Source organism: Triturus cristatus, chromosome 8, assembly GCF_964204655.1.
Source record: "Triturus cristatus chromosome 8, aTriCri1.1, whole genome shotgun sequence".
NCBI classification, from domain to species: Eukaryota; Metazoa; Chordata; class Amphibia; order Caudata; family Salamandridae; genus Triturus; species Triturus cristatus.
The window spans coordinates 1,223,735,055-1,223,758,821 of NC_140591.1; the positions used below are offsets into that span (position 1 = coordinate 1,223,735,055).

At 45.2% G+C, this 23,767-nt stretch overlaps 1 protein-coding gene across 2 annotated transcripts in view; it reads left to right on the forward strand.

Annotated features, from left to right (window-relative positions):
• Window positions 1-23,767, forward strand: part of MYO16 (myosin XVI) — a 2,357,781-nt gene that overhangs the window by 633,506 nt on the left and 1,700,508 nt on the right. For both annotated transcript variants that reach the window (XM_085622905.1, XM_085622906.1), the window contains exon 8: window positions 13,391-13,466. In XM_085622905.1, the coding sequence (XP_085479031.1) occupies window positions 13,391-13,466 (76 nt within the window). The remainder of the gene's footprint in view (window positions 1-13,390; window positions 13,467-23,767) is intronic.

Consider the following 23,767-nt stretch of genomic DNA (forward strand, 5'->3'; position numbering starts at 1 on the left):
GTTACCATCTGTACCCCTTTGCCGGGAATCATTACTGTTCCCCCGGCAAAGCTGGTTACAAGGCGGCAATGGAGTAAATTACGGCTGGAGGACTTACATCGTGTCCTCGCCGAGGAGCCTTTAGAACCTCCGATGCTGGTTGACTCGGGTTACGAGAAGTTCTGCTCCTGGATCTCCAAGGCGCTTGACGCCCTTATCCCAATTACCGCTTGTAAAGTCAGCTCCAGGGACTCCAGTCCGTGGTACGATGGCGCCTTACGTACTCTCAAGGGTAGTTGTAGGCGAGCAGAGAGGGCCTGGCGGAAGGCGTACGATAGCGGGAAGAAAGCTATTTATCTCGCCTCCGTCAAAGTATACCATCGGGCTGTTTGCCAAGCTCGGGCAGCTTATTACGCTACTGAATTCGGCAACAGCTCCAACCCCTCTAAAACCATCTTTAAAGTGATGAAGGATCTTTTGGCAAAGCGTGCCTGTATCACGACGACTGGTTCCACCACTCACTGTGAGGCTCTCGCTCATTTTTTTTTGGAAAAGGTCCAAAACATCTATCGGACGTTCCCTTGTACAGGGCCTCCGGTTGAGCCCCCGATCAACATCTATGGTGTTTCCACCTTGCACGTGCTGCCCCCGCTGACATCAGAGGGGTTTGACCTCCTGGCTCTGCAGGTCAAATCAGGGTCCCCCGCTGATCCGCTTACAGCGACTCTTTTTAGAGAGCAGTCGTTTGTGGGACGGGCCGTGGTTCACTCCTTGATTAACATCTCGTTGGAATCAAGCACGGTACCCGCTAGCTGGAAGCGGGCAGTGGTTTCTCCCATTTTGAAGAAGCCGTCCCTGGATCCAGATAAACCTGAAAACTACCGGCCCATCTCCTTACTTCCGTGGCCGACCAAAGTGTTGGAGGCCCATGTCAACAAAGTTCTTTCTGCTCACCTTATCCATGCTAACATCTTGGATCCCACCCAGAATGGGTTCCGTGCTGGACACAGCACGGAGACCGCCCTCCTCTCCATGGCTGAACACCTTCGCACGGTGATGGATGTGGGACAGACAGCAGCGCTCGTCTTATTGGACTTGAGCGCCGCGTTTGATACTGTTTCGCATCCTATCCTGTTGCATCGCCTGGAGGAGATTGGCCTGGGTGGACCTGCCCTCCAGTGGTTCCGGTCTTTTCTAGACGATCGTTTCTTTAGCGTTGCCGTCCCACCGTTCCAGTCCCAATTCCATCCTTTGAAACAGGGGGTGCCGCAAGGATCCTCGCTGAGCCCCACGTTGTTTAATCTCTACGTGAGACCGCTGGCTGAGGTCGTCAAGCAATGGGGCATGACTATGGTCTCATATGCTGACGACACTCAGCTAGCGGTTACGATCAGCGGGGATGCGGACCGGGATGCCCCCAGGTTTCAGAGTGGACTTAGGGCGGTGGCGAGCTGGATGAAGAACAACTGTCTCCAGCTCAACGCCAAGAAAACAGAGATCATGATCGTAGGCAAGAGATCGGAGCTATGGGGGGACAGGTGGTGGCCTATGGAGCTGGGGCCGGCCCCCCTTCCGGTCACGGAATTAAAGAACTTAGGAGTATGGATGGATCCCTCCCTCAGCTACGTTGGCCACACGAAGAAAATCGCGGCCTGTTGCTTTGGTATCTTACGGTCGCTTCGCCCTGTTTTGAAGTTCTTTGACCATCGCACCAGGCAGCTGATAGTCCAGGCTACAGTGTTATCTCGCCTGGACTATGCCAGCTCTCTTCTGGTAGGGTCCAATGTGGCTGAGGTTACCCGCCTCCAACGTGTCCAGAACGCTGCGGCGAGAGCTATTGTTGGCCTACCCCGTACTTGTTCTGCCTCCAGCACATTGAGATCACTGCACTGGCTGACTATCAGGGCCAGAATTCAGTTTAAAGTGCTGTGTATGGCGTTCAAGATTCTGAGGGGGGTAGGTCCCCCTATTCTTGCGGACCTTTTGTCTTGGTATGTGCCTACTCGGCCCCTGAGATCCATGGGTCATGCACTCACTGTGATTCCCCGATACAGGCTGTGTCGGGTCGGTGGCCGTTCTTTCCGGGTCAGAGCAGCCGAGCTCTGGAACTCCCTTCCTGTAGAGTTGCGACTGCTAGATGATCTTTTAGTCTTTCGTAAAGCCTTAAAAACCTTTTTGTTTTAATAAATTCACTTTCCTCCTTTCTGTTGTGTTTCCTGTGGTGTTGCATTTTTACCTGCCATGCGCCTGGACGCCCCTTAGCTGGGGCAGCAGTGCGCATTACAAATGTATGTAACATAACATAACATAACATATTTTGGGTGAGCAACCACCTTAAAGATTAATCACAGCTCTTGTCAGGGTGAACCCTTAAAGTCATTAATTCAAACTGAGCTCAACCTCCTGGCAGCTGTGGCACAGAGCAGACAAGCTTAACGTAGGGCAATGTGTAGCTTATTTATGCAATACCAAACTGATTTAGAAAAACAAGTAAAATGTAATAAACAAATTAATATACCAAACTGAAAACATTCCAATAATCGGAGCCAGAGAGGTGGACTTTTTAATTTTTAGGTAGGACTAGCACCAAGAAGCACAAAGTACCAATGCCAGTCAATGGTTGTGATAGACTGGGACCTAGATGCAATTTGTTGCTGACCACGTTAAGGCATGGGTGGAATACACTAACAAAGTTTGTCCTGGTCAAAGGTTTTACCTTCTTAAGGCCAGATTTCTATTTTGGCGGTATGTATACTCCAATGCAATGACAATGGAGTATACATACCACCAACATAAAAGTCCACTCGCCAAATTTAAAAGCGGGTAGACCACAGGTGTAATCATGGTGGAGAATACTCCATCTTTGCTGTGATTAAACCCCTCAGATGGCCCTTTGGAGTTAGCCCCATCTGAGGCAGACCACTAATTCTACACACCAAATTTAGATCAACGGAATTAGAGGCCAGTTTTCACTACCCGTCCCCACTTAGAAACCATGTTGGTAAGGGGCAGTGAAAACTGATAACTGCTTCTCTTGCCATGGGAGAGGACTTATATTGAAAGTGGAGCATTAAAAAAAAAGTTTATTAAGGAAATCCTGCTTCAGGGTTTTTTTCTTGAAAATAAAAAAGAAAACAGCTTTGTGAAGGGATTAATCATGTTGACAGAGCCCTGCAGCCAACGGTTGACAGCTTTGGCAGGAGACGCTGTGACAGTGGTTCCCAGCAGTGCTTTAGAAATGACCGCCAGCTTGGTGGTCATTTCTAAATTATGCCTCCGTGAGGGCAATGTGAAGTAATTTACTCTGTCTACCCGAAGGAGAAACAGGACGCCCGACTCTCTGTAAGTTAGGCTCTTAGTCTTTTTGAGTTCTAGACCACCACAGAAGTACACTTCAAAAGCCCCTCTTGGACCGCAGAGGAAGCTCTTCGAGGCTTACAGGGGGTCAGGTAGAAGAGAATAACAGGGTCCAGTCCAGGTACAGTTGCCAATGGTCAGCTGAGCAGGAAAAGGCCTCTTGTAGCTTGCTATATCACTGTAACCTTAACAGGAATTCACGTATGACCCATGCAGTCCACATCTTGCTCTGGGGTACAAGAGGGAACATGTCCATTTCTCAAGGGTTCCTCTCTCGTTACAACCAGCAGGCCCAGTCGTGTTCTGTTCTTTCTTAGGTCCAGTAGTGCTCTGAAGTGGGTGCCTGCAGATGTCACATTATGCCTGGCATGAGCTGGGAATGACTCCTCCACACACCATAACCATTGGGGTGAATTTCCCAGGGCAATCCATACCCAGATTTGGCATTTTAAGATGGCAAAAGTATTTGGCCACTATAAACTTGCACTCTGACGGCTGTGTGTGTGCATGTGGGGAGTTTATCATTGTAATCCTAGTTTCCTTTCTAATTCAAAACTATAATCCGGTTTGGAGCAACCACTGTGCCCAGAATAACCTCAAAGATAGAAATCTGGTAGAACAAACGTAGGGTTTCCAGTAACAAGACAATAGATACACACAAATAGTATTGGCTTCTTGTTACCCCTCTTTTCACCTCCCTCCCTCCCCCGATGTTATATCTAAAACCCAGAGATAGATGTCTGGTACGACAAAGCAGGGTTGATCAGCAACTAGACAGTGGCTGTACAAGAACTGTTCTGACTTTCAAATGTACCACAAAATCTTATTTGTAACCCCAGCAGACCTGTCTAGCCAGATTTAATGTTAATTACGATTTGATACTCTAATGCCAAAAAGGATGCTAACAGACCACAACCTACATATTTAGTGGTGTTCATTTCTGCTTATTCAGGTCAGCCCATTGTTTGCTGTTGTGAGTCATTCAACACTTTTTCACACCTATTTAAATGCTAATTAGTGCTGGGAGAAGTTTGAGAGCAAATTCAAATTGGCCTGCCACAGTGAAAAATATCTTTTGTGTGCTAGTCGCTTGAGGGACATTAGATTTCTACATGTCTGACTTCTAAATGCCATATACTCCGTCTTGTAGGTAAGAAGTCCTGCAGAAGGAAAAGGTATTAATATTTAAAAGAAAGGTTTTCATCAGAAAGGTTTTTTTTTACTGGTTGAGTTACAGTTTTTACACTGATACAGTCATACTACAGTGGTAGGCCTGAAGTCATGTTTGCACTACCACTGAAGTGAATGGCACAATAGGTGCTGCAGTCCACTAGTGGCATGTAATTTCCAGGCCCTCAGTATGCCTAGTACTATATACTGAGAATGTGTAGGTAAGTTACATATTCCAATGAGGAAAATGCAATTTAACCTTCTTTTAAAAGGTGATCACAGGCACTTTAACACTGGTTATCAGGGTTAAAGTGCACAGAGTTGTAAATCCAGCAAAAAATATAGTGTTCAATTTCCTAAATCTTATATAGTAACGTATGGCCACATCTAGGGGACAAAAGATAGCTTTCTTCTTGGTTCACTAATAGCATCGTTGTCATAGCAGTAGTGGCGGGAGCATGACTTTTTTTAAGTTTGTGATTAAAATATTTCTCTTCTAACAACTGTCACTCAACGCAATGGTGCAATTCAATATACTGAATTGAAATGCGTTGCAAAGATCACATCATCAAGACATACACTGTTTTGAATTTTGAAGAGTCTTTCTCATATATGTCCTGGACACTCTCAGCCAATCAACAGCAGACCTGTTACCCCTCCTCTCACCCACCCCTAACCCTGAAAGTATTGTGCTGCACGTGGTGACTATGCAGGAGTCAGGAACCTCACAAACAGAAAAAGAAATAGTTTTGAAGCACACAATAAAATCATTTATTTTGCATTGTTTATTTTTAATGTGCTGAAATGTTGCAGACAGGAAACATGATAAGCCCCTCATCCTCTAAAACAAAACTGACCCCCAGCAACAGTGAAACTGGCCCCTACCGTGCCAGCCCATCTAGAAAGTGCCCAGTAACCAGTAGGGCAAGTCCGGGCCTGAATCTAAGGGATATCGAATTCTGATTATTGCTGAAAACTCTTACATCTACAACCAGGTTCATGATACTTTGTGCACTATGAAGAAAAGAACATTGGACTAGCTGAAAAGTCTTCACCTCCTTTACTTCTCTTTATTCTATGCACCCTCTAGTTCACTTATAGGACTGACAGTCCTAATGAATCTCTGGGCTCTTAATGCATTTTCAGCATGAATCAGTATGCGTTTAATCAGCTGATTCAAGGGGAGGAGTCATATGTTACCCTATCCCCTTTTCTGATCAGCACTCTTTTACGCCGATGACACCCAGCTGATCCTCTCCCTCACCAGAGACCCGGACAGCGCCAGGACTAACCTGCACGAAGGGATGAAAGACGTCGCCGAGTGGATGAACATGAGCCGCCTGAAGCTGAACACGGACAAGACAGAAGTCCTCATCCTTGGACCATCACCCTCCGCATGGGACGACTCGTGGTGGCCCCCAGCCCTAGGCACCGCACCAAAGCCAACGGACCACGCACGCAACCTGGGCTTCATCCTGGACTCTTCCCTATCAATGACCAGACAAGTCAACGCCGTCTCCTCATCCTGCTTCTACACCCTCCGCATGCTCCGCAAGATCTTCCGATGGATCCCGACCGAGACCAGGAAGATGGTCACCCAGGCCCTCGTCACCAGCAGACTAGACTACGGAAACACCCTCTACGCGGGAACAACAGCCAAGCTTCAGAAAAGACTTCAGCGCATCCAGAACGCCTCCGCCCGACTCATCCTAGACGTCCCCCGACGCAGCCACATCTCGAGCCACCTGAGAGACCTACACTGGCTCCCTGTCAACAAGAGGATCACGTTCAGACTCCTCACCCACGCACACAAATCTCTCCATGACCTGGGCCCAAGATACCTCAACAACCGCCTCGCCTTCTACGCACCCATTCACCAGCTACGATCCGCACGCCTCGCCCTCGCATCCAGAGAGCCACCTCCGGAGGAAGATCCTTCTCCTACCTGGCGGCTAAGACATGGAACTCTCTGCCCATCCACCTTCGGCTGACCCAGGACCACCTCGCCTTCAGGAAACAGCTCAAGACCTGGCTGTTCGAGCAGTAGCAGACCCCCTTCCCCAAGCGCCTTGAGACCCCTCCGGGTGAGTAGTGCGCGATATAAATGCCTTGATTGATTGATTGATTGATTTAGCTCTCTTTGTGTGGTGTGTTTAAGAATTAAGGAAATAGCACCATTCACGGCTTATAATTTGAATAAATCCTTGTCCACTTCTTAGAGAGAACCAATCATTGCTTTTCTCTTTGAACCCTAGTCCACCACCGATTGTGTGACCTGATTATTTTTTGCAGTTGAAATGTAAAATGTATCCTTTGCACCCTTGCTGCAGCTAAACATATTTTATATTCAGATTCATATTAGCTCTTGGAATAATATATGAACCAGGAAAGTGGTGCCTTTTTTGCTGAACAGTGATCCTAAACAGTTAAAAGATTAACGTGCCAGACAATGTGCCCTCGAAGTCCCCTGAAGTCAAGTATCTGTAGTTCAGGAGATGCTTGATGCTGCACTATTCAAACTGGCTTTTGATGGACAGTGTCCATGACAAGAGGAGAGACTGTGGAATAACAGATGGTGGATCAGGCACTGCATTTGTCTGGATTATTTCTACAAGCAACCGTTTCCCTTTTTTAAAACTTAATTGATTGTTCCTCTTTCTATGAAGTTTCGAGTGAGAATATTTGGTCCTGCAATAATTTACTATATATATATGAATGTCTAAATAGTTAAATAAAGTTGCAGGTAAGTTACCCTCCACAAGAATCATGAAACATTTATTTAGCTCTCTTATGGGCAGGTGACATTCTCAAAGATGAATTAACCATACACCTATTACAATAAAGCATTTTTATAGGCTAAGGTTCAGACTCATAAAGTTTGTTTCTTAGGTCTTGCCTGATGGCAGCGTATGTGCTGTCGCTTCGAGAGGTATTGTTTACTCAAAGGGGCTTGGAGCCATTTCATTACTTACCGTTTGTTGGCTTCATTGTCACTCTTCTTTGCTGCCTTCAAATTTGCCAGCTCATGTCAGCTTTACTTCCTCATTTTGTGTGTGGAGCATGGACCAACTATTCATAGATTTAGCTTGAATAGTGTTCTTCTGCCATCCATCTACTGCTAGTGCCATGGTTCAGGTATTATTTCCTTAAGTTGCTTCTTCCCCCTACAGCCCCCACCTGTTACATTGATGATTCTATCCCTACCAACCCCCTACTCATGTTGCTTCTTCCCTTCCCAGTCCCCAAGATCCGTGCTGCTTCTTCCTCCCTTTCTCACCCTGCTGTGCCCTTTGTTTCTTCTTCCTCTTCCATCCCCGTCCTTCTTTTGTTTCATCACATTCCACCCCATGTGCTCCTGTTGCTTCTTCCATTCTCATCCCCTGTGCTCCTGTTGCTTCTACCCTATAACTTGTTCCCTGTTTAGTCCCATCCCTGTATGTGGGTTGCTTCATCTCACCCACCTATACACTCCAGTTGTCTGTGTTACCTTTCCCCCATCAGCTCAAAGAGAAAAAAGCACTTTGATGTAGCCAGTGCTGGCTGAATCATAACTTTTCTTTATTTTCTGTTCCGTTCCTTGGCCTCCCACCCACCATCACATGCCCGTTACCTCCCTTCCATTGCCTGTCTTGCCCATCCCCACCTGCCAGAAAGAAAAAAAGACTATGACGCGGCCAGCTCATAGTGCTTTTATTCTAACTTTATTTTCGCCATGCTGCAAAGCGACGTTTCTGTAAAACATGGCTTTTACACAGTGGCTAATCCAATAGCTGTCCACGGGCAATTCTAAATGCTTGTCTGTGAATAGGTTGGACTTCTCTTGTAGACATAATTACTACAATAGTAAATCACAGCAAAGTCTTTGCAAATCGGCACTTAGAGGATATATTGACTAATATAAGCTTTGAGTGGACTGAAGAGGACAGAAGCGAGGGTACTTAAAAAAACTTACACACTATCGCAACCCACAGATCCCGTCCTAAATCTGTCCACGTAGTGGGGTATTTGCTACCCTAATCCACTGTGCCACACTTAGCAGAGGCTGACAAACTATTGTATTCAGTTTCATTTAATTCACTGTCCTTCTGTTGATCCACACCAAGTAAGGTATGAAATTAAATATATTTAAAGATACAGAAATTGTCCTAATTCTAAAGAACCCAGGCTCTGATCCTCTGGCCCTAAGCAACTATCAGCCCATCTCCCTGTTGCCCTACTTAGGCAAAATTTTAGAAGCTCATGTGGCAAGTTACCTTAGTTCCTTCATTGAACACTCCCATTATCTCGACCCTCATCAGGCTGGCTTTAGACCTGCACACTCACCGGAGATGGTTATTCTTAGTCATGGACGAGCTCAGAGGGGAGGCAGACAAGGGCATTACCCAGTCCCTGGTACTCCTTGATCTGTCAGCGGCTTTCGACACGGTTGATCATGATCTTCTGATTGACCGTGTCAGTAATTCTGGGATCCAGGGCCTGGCGCCGAAGTGGCTTTCCTCCTTTGTCAGCAACCGATCCCAAGCGATTCACCTCGCCAATTTCTCCTCCACTAAAAGTTAATTGACCTGCGGGGTCCCTTAGGGCTCCTCTCTTTCACCGCTTCTTTTTAACCTGTACCTCCTACCCTTGATCCGCTGACTCAGAGAAAGTAAGGCTGGAACCTTCAACTATGCTGATGACCTCCAATTGGTATTCGATGTCGATCAATCGGCATCTTCTGTTTCCAACTTCCAATCCACCATGAAATTTATCAGTGAATGGATAAACAGCAACCAGCTAAAACTGAACCCTGAAAAGACCGAGCTGATCCTAACGAGGGGGCCAGCCAACCCTTGGAATTCGAACTTCTGGCCTCCCCTATTGGGAACCCCTCCCCTTCCAACAGGTTTCCTCAAAAGTCTAGGTATTGTGATCAGCAATGACCTGTCCATGAAAGCCCAGATAGGGTCAGTGGTGTCCTCCTGTTTCCTCCAGTTGTGAAGGATCTGGAAGATTAGTAGATTTCGACCAGTGAAGCCCTGACCCTAATCATCCTGGCTCTGGTAATCTCCCGTATTGATTATGCCAACTCACTATATGTTGGTATCCCGGCATATCAATTGCATCGCTTACCGTTGGTGCAGAACCAAGCGGCCAGACTAATCTATCACCAGCCTAAGTGGCACCACGTCAGATACCTAATGAAAGACCTACATTGGCTCCCAGTAGCCAAACGCTGTGCTTTCAAGCTGGGATGTGCCATCTTTAAAGCCCTCCCTGGTAACAGTTCTGCATTTATCTCCTCTAGGATTCAGCGCCACGTCCCCTTTCGGGACCTTAGTTCCTCCCATCTTAATCTGCTGGTTATCCCATCGTTCAAGCGTAAGAAACATGGGGGACTACGATTTACGGTCTTGACCCCTCCGTTTTGGAACTCCCTCTCGGTGGAGCTGAGTTCAGTGACCCCCTATGCACAGTTTAGGAAACAGGTAAAGACCTGGTTGTTCTCCCAGGCGTATGACTAACTCAACTCTCTCACTATTGCAGCCTCCCCTCGACTTTAGCACCATGAAACTGTCCGGTGTCCGTGCCCTCTACAAATTCCTTTAACATAACATAACATAACATGAAAATAAACCATAACTTAAACTCTTGTGTGGCATGTTATAACATAATTCACAATATCGGCCACAGAAATGTGAAAAACAATTAGGGTGTTCAAAGTGGCATTTGTACAACATTGTAGGCATTATTAAACTTAAATAGACATAAGTAAGATAATAGGTGTGCTACTTATCAAAGGTAAAAAGAACAATTGATGGACGGAATGCTAAACAATGTCAAACATTCACCCCCAGTGCGGAGATCTGGGCCAAATCCATTGTGTTGTTTGCACACCATGCCATTCCAGTTTTTACCTTGCCGTATGAAAATCAGTCTTGGCCCTGCTCCCCAAGGAACCGTCCAGCCTGAACTTCCAGCCCAGATCTTTCCTGAACTGGAAAGAAGCATACTGGGACCGGTTTCAGGGTATCACCCCTCATCAGACAGGCTAGCTTGACTCCAGTGGCATGGTGAGCATGACACCCACACATGAGCATACCCTTCCCACTTAGGGTAACAAATGCAAAAAGAACATTTGATGGATGGAATGCTGGACAGTGTCAAACATTCACCCCCAGTACAGAGATCTGGGCCTAAATCCATCGTTTGTTTGCACACCATGTTATTTCAGTTTAGACCCAGCCATATGCAAATCTGTCTTGACCAATAAGGGGTGATAGGATGCTAGTTTCTGCCCAGGGAGGACCTGGCTTGGCACTTCGGGCTTGACTGTTCCCATGAGGAGTAGAGTCAAGACTGATTTGCATATGGCTGGGTCTAAACTGGGGCGGCATGGTGAGCAAAAGAGCAATGGATTAAACCCAGATCTGTTGACTGGGGGGTGAATGTTTGATTTGTTCTGCATTCCGTCCATCATTTGTGTGTCTTTTGCTTTCTCGCCCTAAGTGTACCGGGTATGCCCAGATGTGAGTCCCGGGCTCACTGTGCCACTGGATTCAAGCTGGCCTGGCTGATGAGGGGTGATTCCTCGAAAACTGGTCCCAGGATACTTGTTTCTGTCCTGGGAAGAACCTGACTTTGCAGTTCGGGCTGGACTGTTCACTTAAGGAGCAGGGTCGAGTGATTTGCATATGACTTGGTCTAAACTGGGGTGGCATGATGAGCAAAAGAACAATGGATTTAACCCAGGATCTCGTGACTGGGGGTGAATGTTTGATTTGTTGTGCAATCCATTCATAATTTGTGTTCCTTTCTTTCGCACCCTAAATGCATTGGCGATGCCCAGATGTGGGTCCCGGGCTCACTGTGCCACTGGATTCATGGTAACCTGGCTGATAAGGAGTAATATCCTGAAACTGGTCCCAGGATGCTTGTTTCTGGTCCAGGGTGGACTTGGCTTGGCAATTCGAGCTTGAATGTTCCCATGAGGAGCAGGGTCAAGAATGATTTGCATATGGATGGGTCTAAACTGGGGTAGCATGGTGAGCAAAAGAACGATGGATTTAACCCAGATCTGTTAACTGGGGGTGAATGTTTGATTTGTTCCGCATTCTGTCCATCATTTGTGTGTCTTTTACTTATAAAAGATAGGCAATAACTGAGATAAAGTGAAAAGTGAAGTTAGGTGTAGATCATAACTTTGTGTTCATAAAGCCGCATGGGACAAGAGGCAATAAGCCAAGCCTCATTTAGTGTATGTAAAATATTAACAGCGATTTGTGTTGTAAGCATTTACCATGCCATACAGTGACAGACTTACAGAAACACAACTTGTTTATTCATTTATCAGAAACTGGGAGACTCACAAAGGGGTTCTGGGAGCTAGTAACATCGGCTACCGTTTTCTCTGTCACTAGCATGCCAACAGACAAGCACTGCTCGGCAAACAAGTAGCGACAATGTAAGCATTTTTCATCTGGAAGTGCACGTAGTGTGTACTGTACCTCATGCCATCTAAATGCTAGTCTACTTCAGGAAATCTCCAGAAAAACTACTTTTAACCTCTGGCAGACTTTTTGTCATGTTTTCATTAAGACATTACACAAAATACCCCCGTTGATGCAGAAATCTGCTAAATGAAGGAAACAATTAACAACGTTTTCAAGATGTTATAGGGAAGCAGGCAAAAAAAATAACAAGGCTGATGTGCTCCGTTTTCTGTGTATTTTATTTAGATCTGACGTTAACCAAGACCTTTTGCATTTACCAAAACGATATACTTAACACCCTTTCATATAGGAAGGGACTTTAAGGAAGCCCTCTTCATTCATTGATTTGTTCAACTATCATTCGTATTTTGCAAAATTATTTTAATTTTTTCTATATATAATTTGATTGTGAATGCACGCTTTTACATGTACGGACATTCATCTTTGATTCTTTTTGTAAAACTTTAATACAAAAACATTCAAAGTCAGCTGCCTGTGTCTGTATTTCTTGTATGCAAAGAGTGTTATTTAAAAAAAAGTTTTTAGAATAAAGCTTTATAAAACTATTTACAATTTAAAAGCTAAACGAAGCTGTCATCCAACACCAAATTACTCGAGTATCTATTTGCTTGTTTTTTATATGTGCATTCTTCTCGTAACAAGAGTTTTACATTGCTTGTCACAACAGACTTAGGGGCATATCAACAAGGGCTTTATCTCTGCTTTTTTGGCTTTAAAAGCCAAAAAAGCAGAGATAAAACTAGCACCCTATCAACAACAGGGTGCTAACACGCAAACTTGCATGTTAGCACCCTTTTACTCTACGCTTCCCCTTGCATCTCTAATGAGATGCAAAGGGGGCGTTCCAGAGTAAAATAATAGGAGAAATGTCGCTAAGCGACATTTCTCCTATTATCAAGAATGTCGCTAACCCTGTTAGAGACAAAAAAAGCAGCGCTAACCGCGGTTAACGCTGCTTTTTTACGTCTGCTAATTTTCAGACTTAGCCATGATATCCTATGGAAGGAGGATATCATGGCTAAGTTTGCCTGTCCCTATCAACAAGGTAACGTGTGATTATCGCTGGGTTTCCAGCGATAATCTCACGTTAGCCTGTTAGCGTGTAGATTTTTATCGCTATTGAGATAAGCGTTGCTAATAGCACGCTATCTCAGCGATAAAAATTCACGCTAGCCGGCGATAATTATCCTCACGCTAAGAGCGCTGAGCGATAATTATCGCCGGTTGTTGTTGATATGCCCCAATATCTCTGGATCAGAGCTACCTCTCTGTGCAGTTCTGGTAAAGGACCTTGTTTATATTGTTCATGTCCAGTACACTGGGGAGAGTATGATAAATATATGAACATGTATTATTGCAATGACTAAATATCTTGGTTACTTGGTTTTCAGACGCATCTTGTGAGAATACTTTTGATGCACGGAGCTAAACCTCATGCTCTCAACTGTAATGAAGAAAAGCCCTCAGGTGGGTCACTGTGATTTGAAGTGAATTATTTTCCATCTACAGTTTGATTTTTTGTTGTATTTTATTTAAGTTATATAAAAGTGGTAAATATTTACACCAGAATATATCTGCAAATGAACGGTCTTGAACTTCAAGGCATGAATTTTAAGTTCCTTGCAATTTTTGCAGGGGTCTATTTCAGTGGCGGCTCACCGAGGGAGTGCTGCGGGCGGTGAGCGGGGTGGGGGAGAGGCAGGGTGGGGGGTAGTAAACTCCGGCATACGGCGGAACAGAGATACGTAAATAAATAAATAAAACAATTTACATTGCGCGTGCTGCAACGCCAACTTTACTTACCTCCATTCCGCGGTATGCTGGAGTTGACTACCCCGCACCCTGCCCATCCACCGCTCCGCCACCCTGCAGCACTCCCTCGGCGAGCCACCACTGGTCTATTTAGTTTCCATTCACTATTGTGAATCGCAACACTTAAATTAGTAATAGAAAAATAAGAATCTAGTTGGTTGTTGTTACCAAGTTGAAAAAATGTATACATTTCGTAGGCTATGTTCCTTGCTCAACAATATGAGGCCCTAAACAATGAGCATTACAAACACAATCCACTCTTTCATGTGTCTGTGCTACTTTTATGTTTAAGATCCATTGTCGTTGTTAGTGTAAGAAATTGGATTTTTGATTGAGTGGTGTGAAGACACTTCTCAAGGAGTCACTCTGGTAGTCCTGAGATCCAGCAGCAAGTCAGGCTCCATGCATCAAGACAGTCCTCTGAGGGTACAGTGCAGGCTTCAAGCAGCAGGGCAGTCCTCCGGTTGCAGAAGGACAGCCCTCTGAGATACAAAGAAGGCCTCAATCAGTAGGGTAGTCTTCTGAAATACAAGCAGTCCTTATGGGGGTCCTCCTGGGGATACAGAAGAGTTGGTCAGAGAGTCAATAATTATATGTGGCACCAGCCTTTGAAGTGGGAGAAGCTTCTCTGCTATCCCCCCTCTGATGCTGGAATTTTCCAACCTTCCCCTGCCCAGGTTCCAAGAGATCTAGGGTTTTGTTTTGTCCTCGTATTACCTAAAAAGAGCATATACCCAATCTTACAACACCTCCAATGCTTGTCGACAGTTGTGTTCAGGGGCCAGTGCTCTCTATTCAATACCCAAGAACCCATACATTGACATCAGCAATAGAGGTATAATCATTGGACATTTTTCTCCAACTAACACCCTTTCTAATGGGTCCCACATGGAAAAGCTGTCACCATTAGTACCCTTCATTTTCTTAGCCGACTCATGAACATAAATCACTGATCTCCAACAGTCTAACCAAGTGGGAGTCCCTGGATGGGACCATTTCCTGCATATATCTCTCCTTGCCAGGAATATTAGCAGGAAACGTAATTTGTTTAGCCCGTTATGGTTCAGGTCTCGCTGAGTTGTTTTGTCCAGTGCCCCCAAACAATATTAGATTTGGGCTTACCACCATTGTCCAACAAAGGATATTTTCGATAGTCTTACCCACCCATTGCCAGAGTTGGGTCAGAACTGGAGCGCTAACAAACATGTGGATGTCCTCTGATTCATGGCTTCTACACCTGTTATGCCCGGAATCTCCCTTTTCTTGACTTTTGCAAACCTCATGGGGGTCTAGTAGATTCTGTGGAGAGTAAACAAATGTTTTTTCTTGAGGTGAGTAGATTTTAGTGTTGAATATAATAAGTTAAGAGATACCAGCCAGAGTTTCTGTAGCTTTTCTTGAGGTAGATTGTCTTCCCATATACTGCATGCTTGTCTCATATTTGTCTCTGTAGCTTTTAATAAATATGAATACCACTTGGTTATTTCCTTCTTCATGTCTTAACTTTCTGCAGCTCCACTTCGATAATGATGTTAGGCTCCCAGTTTGTCCAGTCTTAATTCTTAAACCAAGTGGATAGCTGGTATTATTGAAATCTGGACATGCCCGACTTTACAAATCTTGACCGGTCTCCCCATGGCATTAAGCTTTCGCCCTCCATTATCTGCCCCCATCTCTGAATCCTGGCCTTCCTCAAGGTTCCCGCTAAACAGTCCTTCAAACATGTTAGGGTTACCGGGAAGTCCCAAACTGGTGACAGCTTATTATAGTATGGGATTTTTTCTAATACTCTGGCATTAAACCACATCTGGCAGGCGATCTCAGGCACTTCAGTCTTACTTTTGTGAAGAACTTGGGGGCTCCAAACTTGTGGAGGAAACTTTTATCCCTTGGACTGTCTAGCATAGCTTCATATAGTGCCCCATGCCGGTTTCATCAGAGCGGGAGAACGACATCCTCCAATTTTTCAATTGGGATGCCCAGCAATAAAGCTGGATATCTGGGAGAGCTAGGTCACCTTTCTCTAGTTTCAGTCTCAATTTTTTCAAAGAAAGCCAAAAACCTTTGGAAGCTCAAATAAAATAAATGAGGATATCCTCCCTTGAATATTATCTAGGGTGTTCTTCTCAAAAGTGAGTGGTATATTATCAAATAAGAAGACACATTTAAGCAATATCTTTATCTTTACAAGGTTGACTCAACCGTAATTCGTCAAATGGAAGTGCTGCCATTTAAACATCAGTCTACACACTTCTTTTCTCACTTTCTCCAAGTTAATTTCAACAAGCCTCTCAAGATCGTGGACTATATATTCAGTCCCAGGTACATATGACTCCACCTTCCCTCTCCATATTCCACAGCATTGCATCAGTCTTGGTTTCATTGACTTCATAACCTGAAAAGCTCCTGGAGAGAGCAAATTCCTGTTTATGTGGGGATGTGATGTTGTGATATCTGGCGTATATAACATCAAATCATCCACGTACAGCGCTACCATCCTACACAATTTCCCACAGCTCAATATGATTGTTTATTTATTCTGTCTTGAGGTTTGTGCCGTAGATTATATATACAAGGCGAAGGGAAGTGGAGATAGGGGGCATCTCTGCGGATAAGGAGCCATTTATCAGTATTCGTGCCTTTAGGGAGGTATAGATTTTTCGTAAGACCTCTCCTATAGCGCCTCCAACCCCAACGTGTTTAAGGACTAACCTAAGATGTTCCAAATTAATCCTGTCAAATGCTTTGGCAGCATCAAAAATAAGGACGGCCGAAGGTAATAAATGTGCTGGTGCTATATCAATAGTACTTATTAAGCTGTATGTAAGCTCTCTCAAGTGTATTCCTGTAAAAAATCCTTTTTGGTCTTGAAGTATCACACTGCCTGATACCTTACTCAAACTGTTAGCAAGGATATTTGTAAACACCTTATAATCACACCTTAACAGGGATATAGGTCTGTATGACTGGCACTCCTGAGGGTTCTTATTTGGCTTCAAAATCATTCCAAGATAAGGGGAGAGCCTTCCAGCAATTTTGAATTAAACAGGGTTATCCAAAAGGGGACTATCTTATTACCTAGAATAATATACATTTTGTTCAGGATTTCATCTGGGCCTGCTACCTTACCCATTTTTAACTTTTTAACTGCCCCCAGCCCTTATAAGCCAGTAATCTCTTGATTTAAAAACTCCCGATGCTCTAAGGGGGAGAGTATAGTTAGTCATTCTTTCATTTTATACAAATCTAAGGTAGAGGATTCTGAGTATAAGTCATGGAAGAGGTTCACAAATATCCCTTCAATACCTGGGTTGTACTCTACTAATGCCTCCGTTCCCTCATCTTGTATTCCACTTATGTAATTCCTATTTCTGTCTCTTTTTGTTATCTATGCCAAGATTTCTCCACAGGCTTCACATTATTCAAAATTCCTCATTCTGCTGACTTCCCATTTTTGTTTTTTCTCGCTTTCTATTCTTGCTCTAAACCCTGCTCGATGTTGGTGTAACTCTTGCTCTATTTTCTTCTTCGCTCTCTCCTCCACCCCCACTGCCTTTATCCTTCCTTCCAACTTAACCAAGTATTACTCTAGCAGAGTCACCTCACTTTTCTCTTCTCTATTCTTAGTCATCCCCAATCTTTGCAAAATTCCCCCTAGATAGGCTTTATATGTATCCCACACCACTTCTACCCTTGCCATTCCCTCATTGTGTTCAAAGAACTCGGCTGTTCTCCTCTGAATATCTGCTACTTTATCTGTATAGAGAAGGATCTTCTTATCTAATATCCATCTTATTATCTTTTTATAACTTGATAGCGTAAGATTCAAGAGTATAGCAGCATGGTCAGAGAAGTGAATAGGCAAGTACCCCAAGCTCCGTATTTTTCTCATCTCCCTGTTTTACACGAGAAAGAAATTCAAACTGGTATAGTGGCCATATCCTTTGCTCAGAAAAGTGCATTCCCTGCGTTTACCCTCCCGCTTCCGCCAGGCATCACAGAGGTTCAAGTCCTCCATCAAAGAGAGGAGCTGAGCTCATGTTCTCGGGGAACTGACATAAGATCTCACTGGTGACCTATCTAAAGCATTATTTAGAACAATGTTGAAGTCCCTTCCAATAAATATCAGGGAGTGAAAATTCAATAAGGCTGCAAAAAGTTGCTTGAGATGCGTTTCATCATCCACATTGGGCCCATAGTAACTGGCAATAGATTACCAATCTTTCTACACCTGGACCTCGACAATGGTCAAAAACCTCCTTCATCTGTTTTGCTTTTACATACCTCTAGGCCTGTGTTAAACCTAATTATGATTGCAACCCCCTTAACACAATGTGCTTGGTTTGTTGTGATCACCAGCCAGACCCATCTCTGCTTTTTCATCAGAAGTGAGTTTCTTGTAATAACATATGTGCACCCCTCTTTCTAAAATAACGCTCAATCTGTTGTAGCATCATTTTAACCCTATAGTGTAGGAAGCTGGCTCTGTATATACTTCACCAAAATGAGGTATAGTGTGCACAGAATCCAGTGGAGCCGCAAAGGTAGGCTGAGGTAAAAGTAGATAGCACCTTACTCTCTATCTGTGGTAGTGTGGGCGAGCAGTAAGGCTTTATCAGAGGGTAGTCTTAAGCATTTGTTGTACACACTCAGGCAGCAAATGATGTCACTCACTCAAGGACTGAACTCAGACCAATTTGTTTGTATCAAAAATATTATCAAGTTATTTTATTTCTAGAACCAAGCAAAGTCTGGTGCAAGTAAGTGAAATAAATGCTTTGCAAAATCGTATGCAATGTTTTAAAGTTGAATGAAGGTTCAAATGCTGTTGATTGATTTACAGGTAGGTCAATGTTTCGAAATTACTTTTCATTTATTTTACAGATTACTTTGTACATTACTTTTTAGATTACTTTTTAAGTTACTTTGTCTACTCAGTATGATATGCCTAGATATCACACTGGGACATTTCCTAGAGGATATGTGAGTAAATCAATTTATATACATTTGCAGTTTTTCAGTTTGTCATACAAACCAACTCCACACTTAAAACAACGTTCAAGGAAAAACATTCAATGTATTACTATGGAGAAAAATGAAGTTAACGGTTTGCAGGTAAGTATAAGTTTGTGGGAGTTGCCATTCTGGGGTTAGAACCAGGGTTCCCCTGGGTATAGGATGCACTGCTGAAGCACCCTCAACGGCACTAGGGTGGCCAGCTGTAGAGTGTTGAGTCCCAATGTTATCCTATTGGGGTAGGGGGCCTCCGGTTGGTGGCTGCTCACAAGCAGCCCACAAGGTAGTGGGAGCAAAGCTTCTGGCGTTAGGCTCAAGGCAAGGTGGGGTCTCAGTTAGCACCCAAAGTACACCCGCAGCGACGCAGGGGCGGCTGGGTGCAGGGTGCACTTTCTGCGTCAGGTGCCCTGGTGTTTTCAATGGGGATTCTCCGGTTGCAACAATGACTTCAGGCTAGGGATGAAGATCTTCTGGAGGTGACCACTGATTGGAGAGGTAAGTTGAGATGCCTGGGGATGCTGGAACACAGTTGGTTGGGTCACACAAGGCCATGGGGCATCGGGTGCATAGGTGTCTTTAGGTGTCGGGTTCTCTCACCAGCTCCAGTCGCAGTCAGGGGGAGCCTCCAGAAAGGGGCTGCAGGCTTCGCTTGGAGGTTTGAGGGAGGTCAGAGATCACCAGATCTCCGGTCAGGATCGCCAGGGAGACCCCCTCATGGTGTTGGGCCACTCGAACTTGGGCCATAGGCGTCGGGTGCAGAGTGGTGCAGACTCGCAGTTTTGGCTGGGGCCTGAGTCTGTGGGTGAGCATATCCGGTGCTCACAGGAGACACAATCTTTGGCTTGGAAAGCAGGGCAGGTCCTTCAGCTTCTTGAGGTTGCTGGCTGCAGGACACACCAGGATTTTGCTGGAGCAGGTTTGAGGTGGGGACAGGCCGGTAGGACTGGGGCCAAGTCAATGGGCGTCCACCTCTTCTTATTTCAGCGCAGCTGCTTCAGTCTTCGTCTTCTCTTCTTCTTGTCTTTTTTTCTGAGCAGGCAAGGTTCAGGTGTGCCTCTAAATGCTAGATTCAGTGGTGTTACAGGTAAGTAGAGGTTGGTACCAATGGGTCCCTTCCTTGGGGTAGGTACACCCCCTAGTATGCCATCATACATTGGGAGGGGGGCATATGCCTCTCTCTGGTTGGCTGGGTCCCCCCATCTGCAAGATGGCGGGGACTGAGAGTTGTGCTTCATGTCACCTCCCTCACCTGAGGGGTGGGTTGGCAAAGGTTGGCACACCTCCCTTCCTCACTAGGTTTCCCTGCTGATTCTCCCACAGAAAGTGGGGGTCAGAACTGGTGGGAGCCAGTTGCCGGAAGCAGCAAAGGGCTGGGGTAGCTCACAAAGGCGGCAAGCCTTTGTAGCTTCCCCTTCGTGGACCCTGCCCATCCTGGGGGAGGAGGCTTTGCACCTTGAGCAGCAGGCTCTCGACACAAGGGTCCAGAAACATGTCTGGTGGTGGCAGCTGGGGAGCAGCCACTCAGCCAGGACACTATTGTTAGGTGGTTTTTCAGGGGGCATCTCTAAGATGCACACTGAGTGCATTTGGCACTGGCATCAGTGTGGGTGTAATGTGCTGAGAAGTTTGATACCAAACTTCCCAGTTTTCAGTAAAGCCATTATGATGCTGTGGAGTTCGTAATGACAAACTCCCATTACCATATACTCTTAATGACACTACTGCACTTGCAATGTCTAAGACATGGCTTAGACACTGTAGGGGTCCATGGCTAATGCACCTGTACCCTCAACACTGGTATAGTGCACCCAGCTAGAGGGGTGGCTGACCTATGCCAGGGCAGTTGGCTGTAGCTATGGCACACAGGGATATGTGCCATGTTGACTCTTCACTTTGTTCTGCACCAAAACACGCAGCCTGCAATGGCAGTGTGTGTGTAAATGTACAGGGCCTCTAAGGGTGGCACAATAAGTGCTGCAGCCCTTAAAGGCCTTACCTGGCCACAGTGGTACCATTTACAAGGGTCTGACATGTGGCCAAAGAGTGCCAATAGGGTTTTGTTTTAATGCAGTTTAGGGAAAGAACATAGGCCCGGGGTACCTGTTTGGCAGGAACAAAGGGCACACTCAGTCAAAGTACATCAGCAGTTTGGCAAAAAGTAAGGGGCAACTATGCAAAAAGAGGGCACTTTCTTACATATGGCCATTTACATTCCAAAAGATCATCTTTAGCATTGAGCCCTGTTGCCTCCCGGCTGCTTCCTATCACTGTCTATCAAACTTGAGAATTGACTTTGGGCATTACACGCTCACTTTCTTCTGAAATGAGGACCCATTTTTTATAAGTTTTTTTCCCTATGAGCCCCACCTCACGCACCTCCCTCCCTCCCTACTAAGATCTTAGGCATAAAGGATATCTCTATTTGAACCGCTGCTCCACCCGGTGGTCATCATTTCACACTTTATATTTTAAGAGTCTTCCTCACCTGCTTTTAGGCTTTGCAAGAGCTTGTCAACCTCCTCGGTGTCAGTGAAGACATGCATTTTGTTATTTGTCATAACCTTCAACATAGCTGGAAACTTGAGCTGAACACTTACTACAAATGTCTTCAATTCCTCCATCCGTTTGCCAAGCTTTCACTATCTAGTCAGGGTAAAACATGACAGATCAGATCTGATAGTGAATGAGGCATCTGGAACAGTCAGTTTTCTCCCTCAAAGCTAGTATTACAACCCTTTCCTTAACTGCATATGATAGAAAATTCACTTGACTTTTAGATAGCTTTGACCTACCTGGGTTTAGTCTGAAAGGATCTCTATATATGATCTGTATTTCTAAAAGTCTAACTCAACTAACTGAACAGCCTGATGGAGCTTCTCTTTTAATATTTTCCCTATAAATGCCTCCAAATCAGTTCCTCCTGCCCCCTCAACTATATTCAGTATTCTGATGTAATTCGTCCTTGACCTATTCTCAAGCCTCTCCAATTTCCCAGTACGATCGTTCTCTTTCTGCTTCAAGCCTTGAATCTCCTTTGCTTTGGTGCTTACTTCCAAACTAAGATCGTGCACTGCTTTCTCTAATATTTCAGTGCACTATGACAACCCATAGATCTTCACTTCTATCTATGAACAGGGTACTTAGATGTCCCTCTATTTAGTTCTGAAACTGTAAAATGGTCTTTAATTTCCAATAAAAATGTAGCTATCATTTCCTGTACCATATGCTGACCTTCCACTCTATTTATCATGGCTATCTCACATGGATTCTCTACCTGGCCTCTAGGGGTTTGCAGGTATCTTTCATACTCCCTCTCTGTCGGCCCAGTATTTGGAATAGTAGGCTCATGCACCTCTCCCCCTTCTAACTTTTCTTGCTCTCTTAGGTCTATTTTCATAGGAGGGATACATCAGTTTCTTGTTGGGATCTAGACTATTTGGCTTTCTTTCTTTTTTCCTGTCATGTTTTCTTTGACTTTCTCCATCTCCTTCTCCTTTCTGCAACCACTGATCTCACTAACAAATGCATTCCCTCCTTCCAGAGGATTTCTTTTCACCTGACTGTGATTTGTACTTGCGATGAGGATATCCTCATTGAGCTTAACTCTGAAATATGAACTCAGAGAGGGTGTTATTTTAGTATTTTTAAGTTGACCTTCAGACTTTCCCACCATTGGCTGCCTTCCTGATTGTCCCTTCCCTAACAAGACCCTTGTATTAGGACTTTGGGGACACATAACAACTGGATCCGTGTTCTCCTGCCCTGTTATTTTAGGTGCTACTTTCGCTTGTAGGTTATTTGCTGAGAAACTGACTGACCTTACAGAATATCTATTCCCCAGCTGGTCTCATCTACCCTTTGCAGTTCTTACACCCCATGCAACAATTACCTGATCCACTTCCTTTCATAAGGCTTCCACTGGACTTGTAATTCTTGGTTCTTTCTACTGGCATACACTCCCTTCAGTCAGCTCCGTTAATTGGGCCGCGTACTCCTGGTGTTTACAGCCCTTCTTTATTCCACTACAATGTATTGTTTCGATAATTATTTGTAAACTTGCCTTGTGCAAGGGAATTTGTCCATGCTCTCTCTCCCTACCTCTGTTTGTGCACCCCTATCTTGGTTGTGACCTACTGTCCTCTGGACACCGGTAGTGCAGACCTTGTACTGACTATGCCTATCCGGCCCCAGAGGGACATGCGGCGTCCCTGAGCAAACCCTCAGCTGAGTGGACCCAGTGTAATGAGGAGGGAGAGGAGTGGGGAGCAATCACATTATCCAAGCCCCACAGGACAGCGGAGGCCGCTTTGGCTTTCTACCAGTGGGGGCATACACTAACTAATCAGCATCCCCCAACTGGTTTCCCTTTCGCTGTTCAAGTGAGCTGAAGGAGACCGCCAAGTGTCAGGCCGCTGCCGACTGGATGAGGGAAAGCCGACTTAAGCTGAACTCAGACAAGAAAGAGATCCTCATCCTTGGGCCAAACCCCTCAGCATGGGACGACTCCTGGTGGCCCGCCTCACTGGGGACCCCCCGGGCTCCTACCAACCACGTACCCAACCTGGGAGTCATCCTCGACTCGAAACTCACCATAACCAAACAAGTCAACGCAGTCTCCTCCACCTGCTTCAACACCCTCCGCGTGCTCCGCAAGATCTACAGATGGATCCCGACTAACACGAGAAAAACTGTCTCCCAGGCCCTAATCAGCAGCAGACTAGACTACGGAAACGCCCTCTACGCCGGAGCCTCGTCGAAGCTCATTAATAGACTACAAAGAATCCAGAAAGCCTCTGCACGCCTAATCCTCGACATCCCGTGCCGCGATCACATCACCCCCACCTGAGGAACCTGCACTGGCTCCCCGTCGACAGAAGAATCTCCTTCAAGCTCCTGGTCCACGCACACAAGGCACTCCACAAGACCGGCCCAGCCTATCT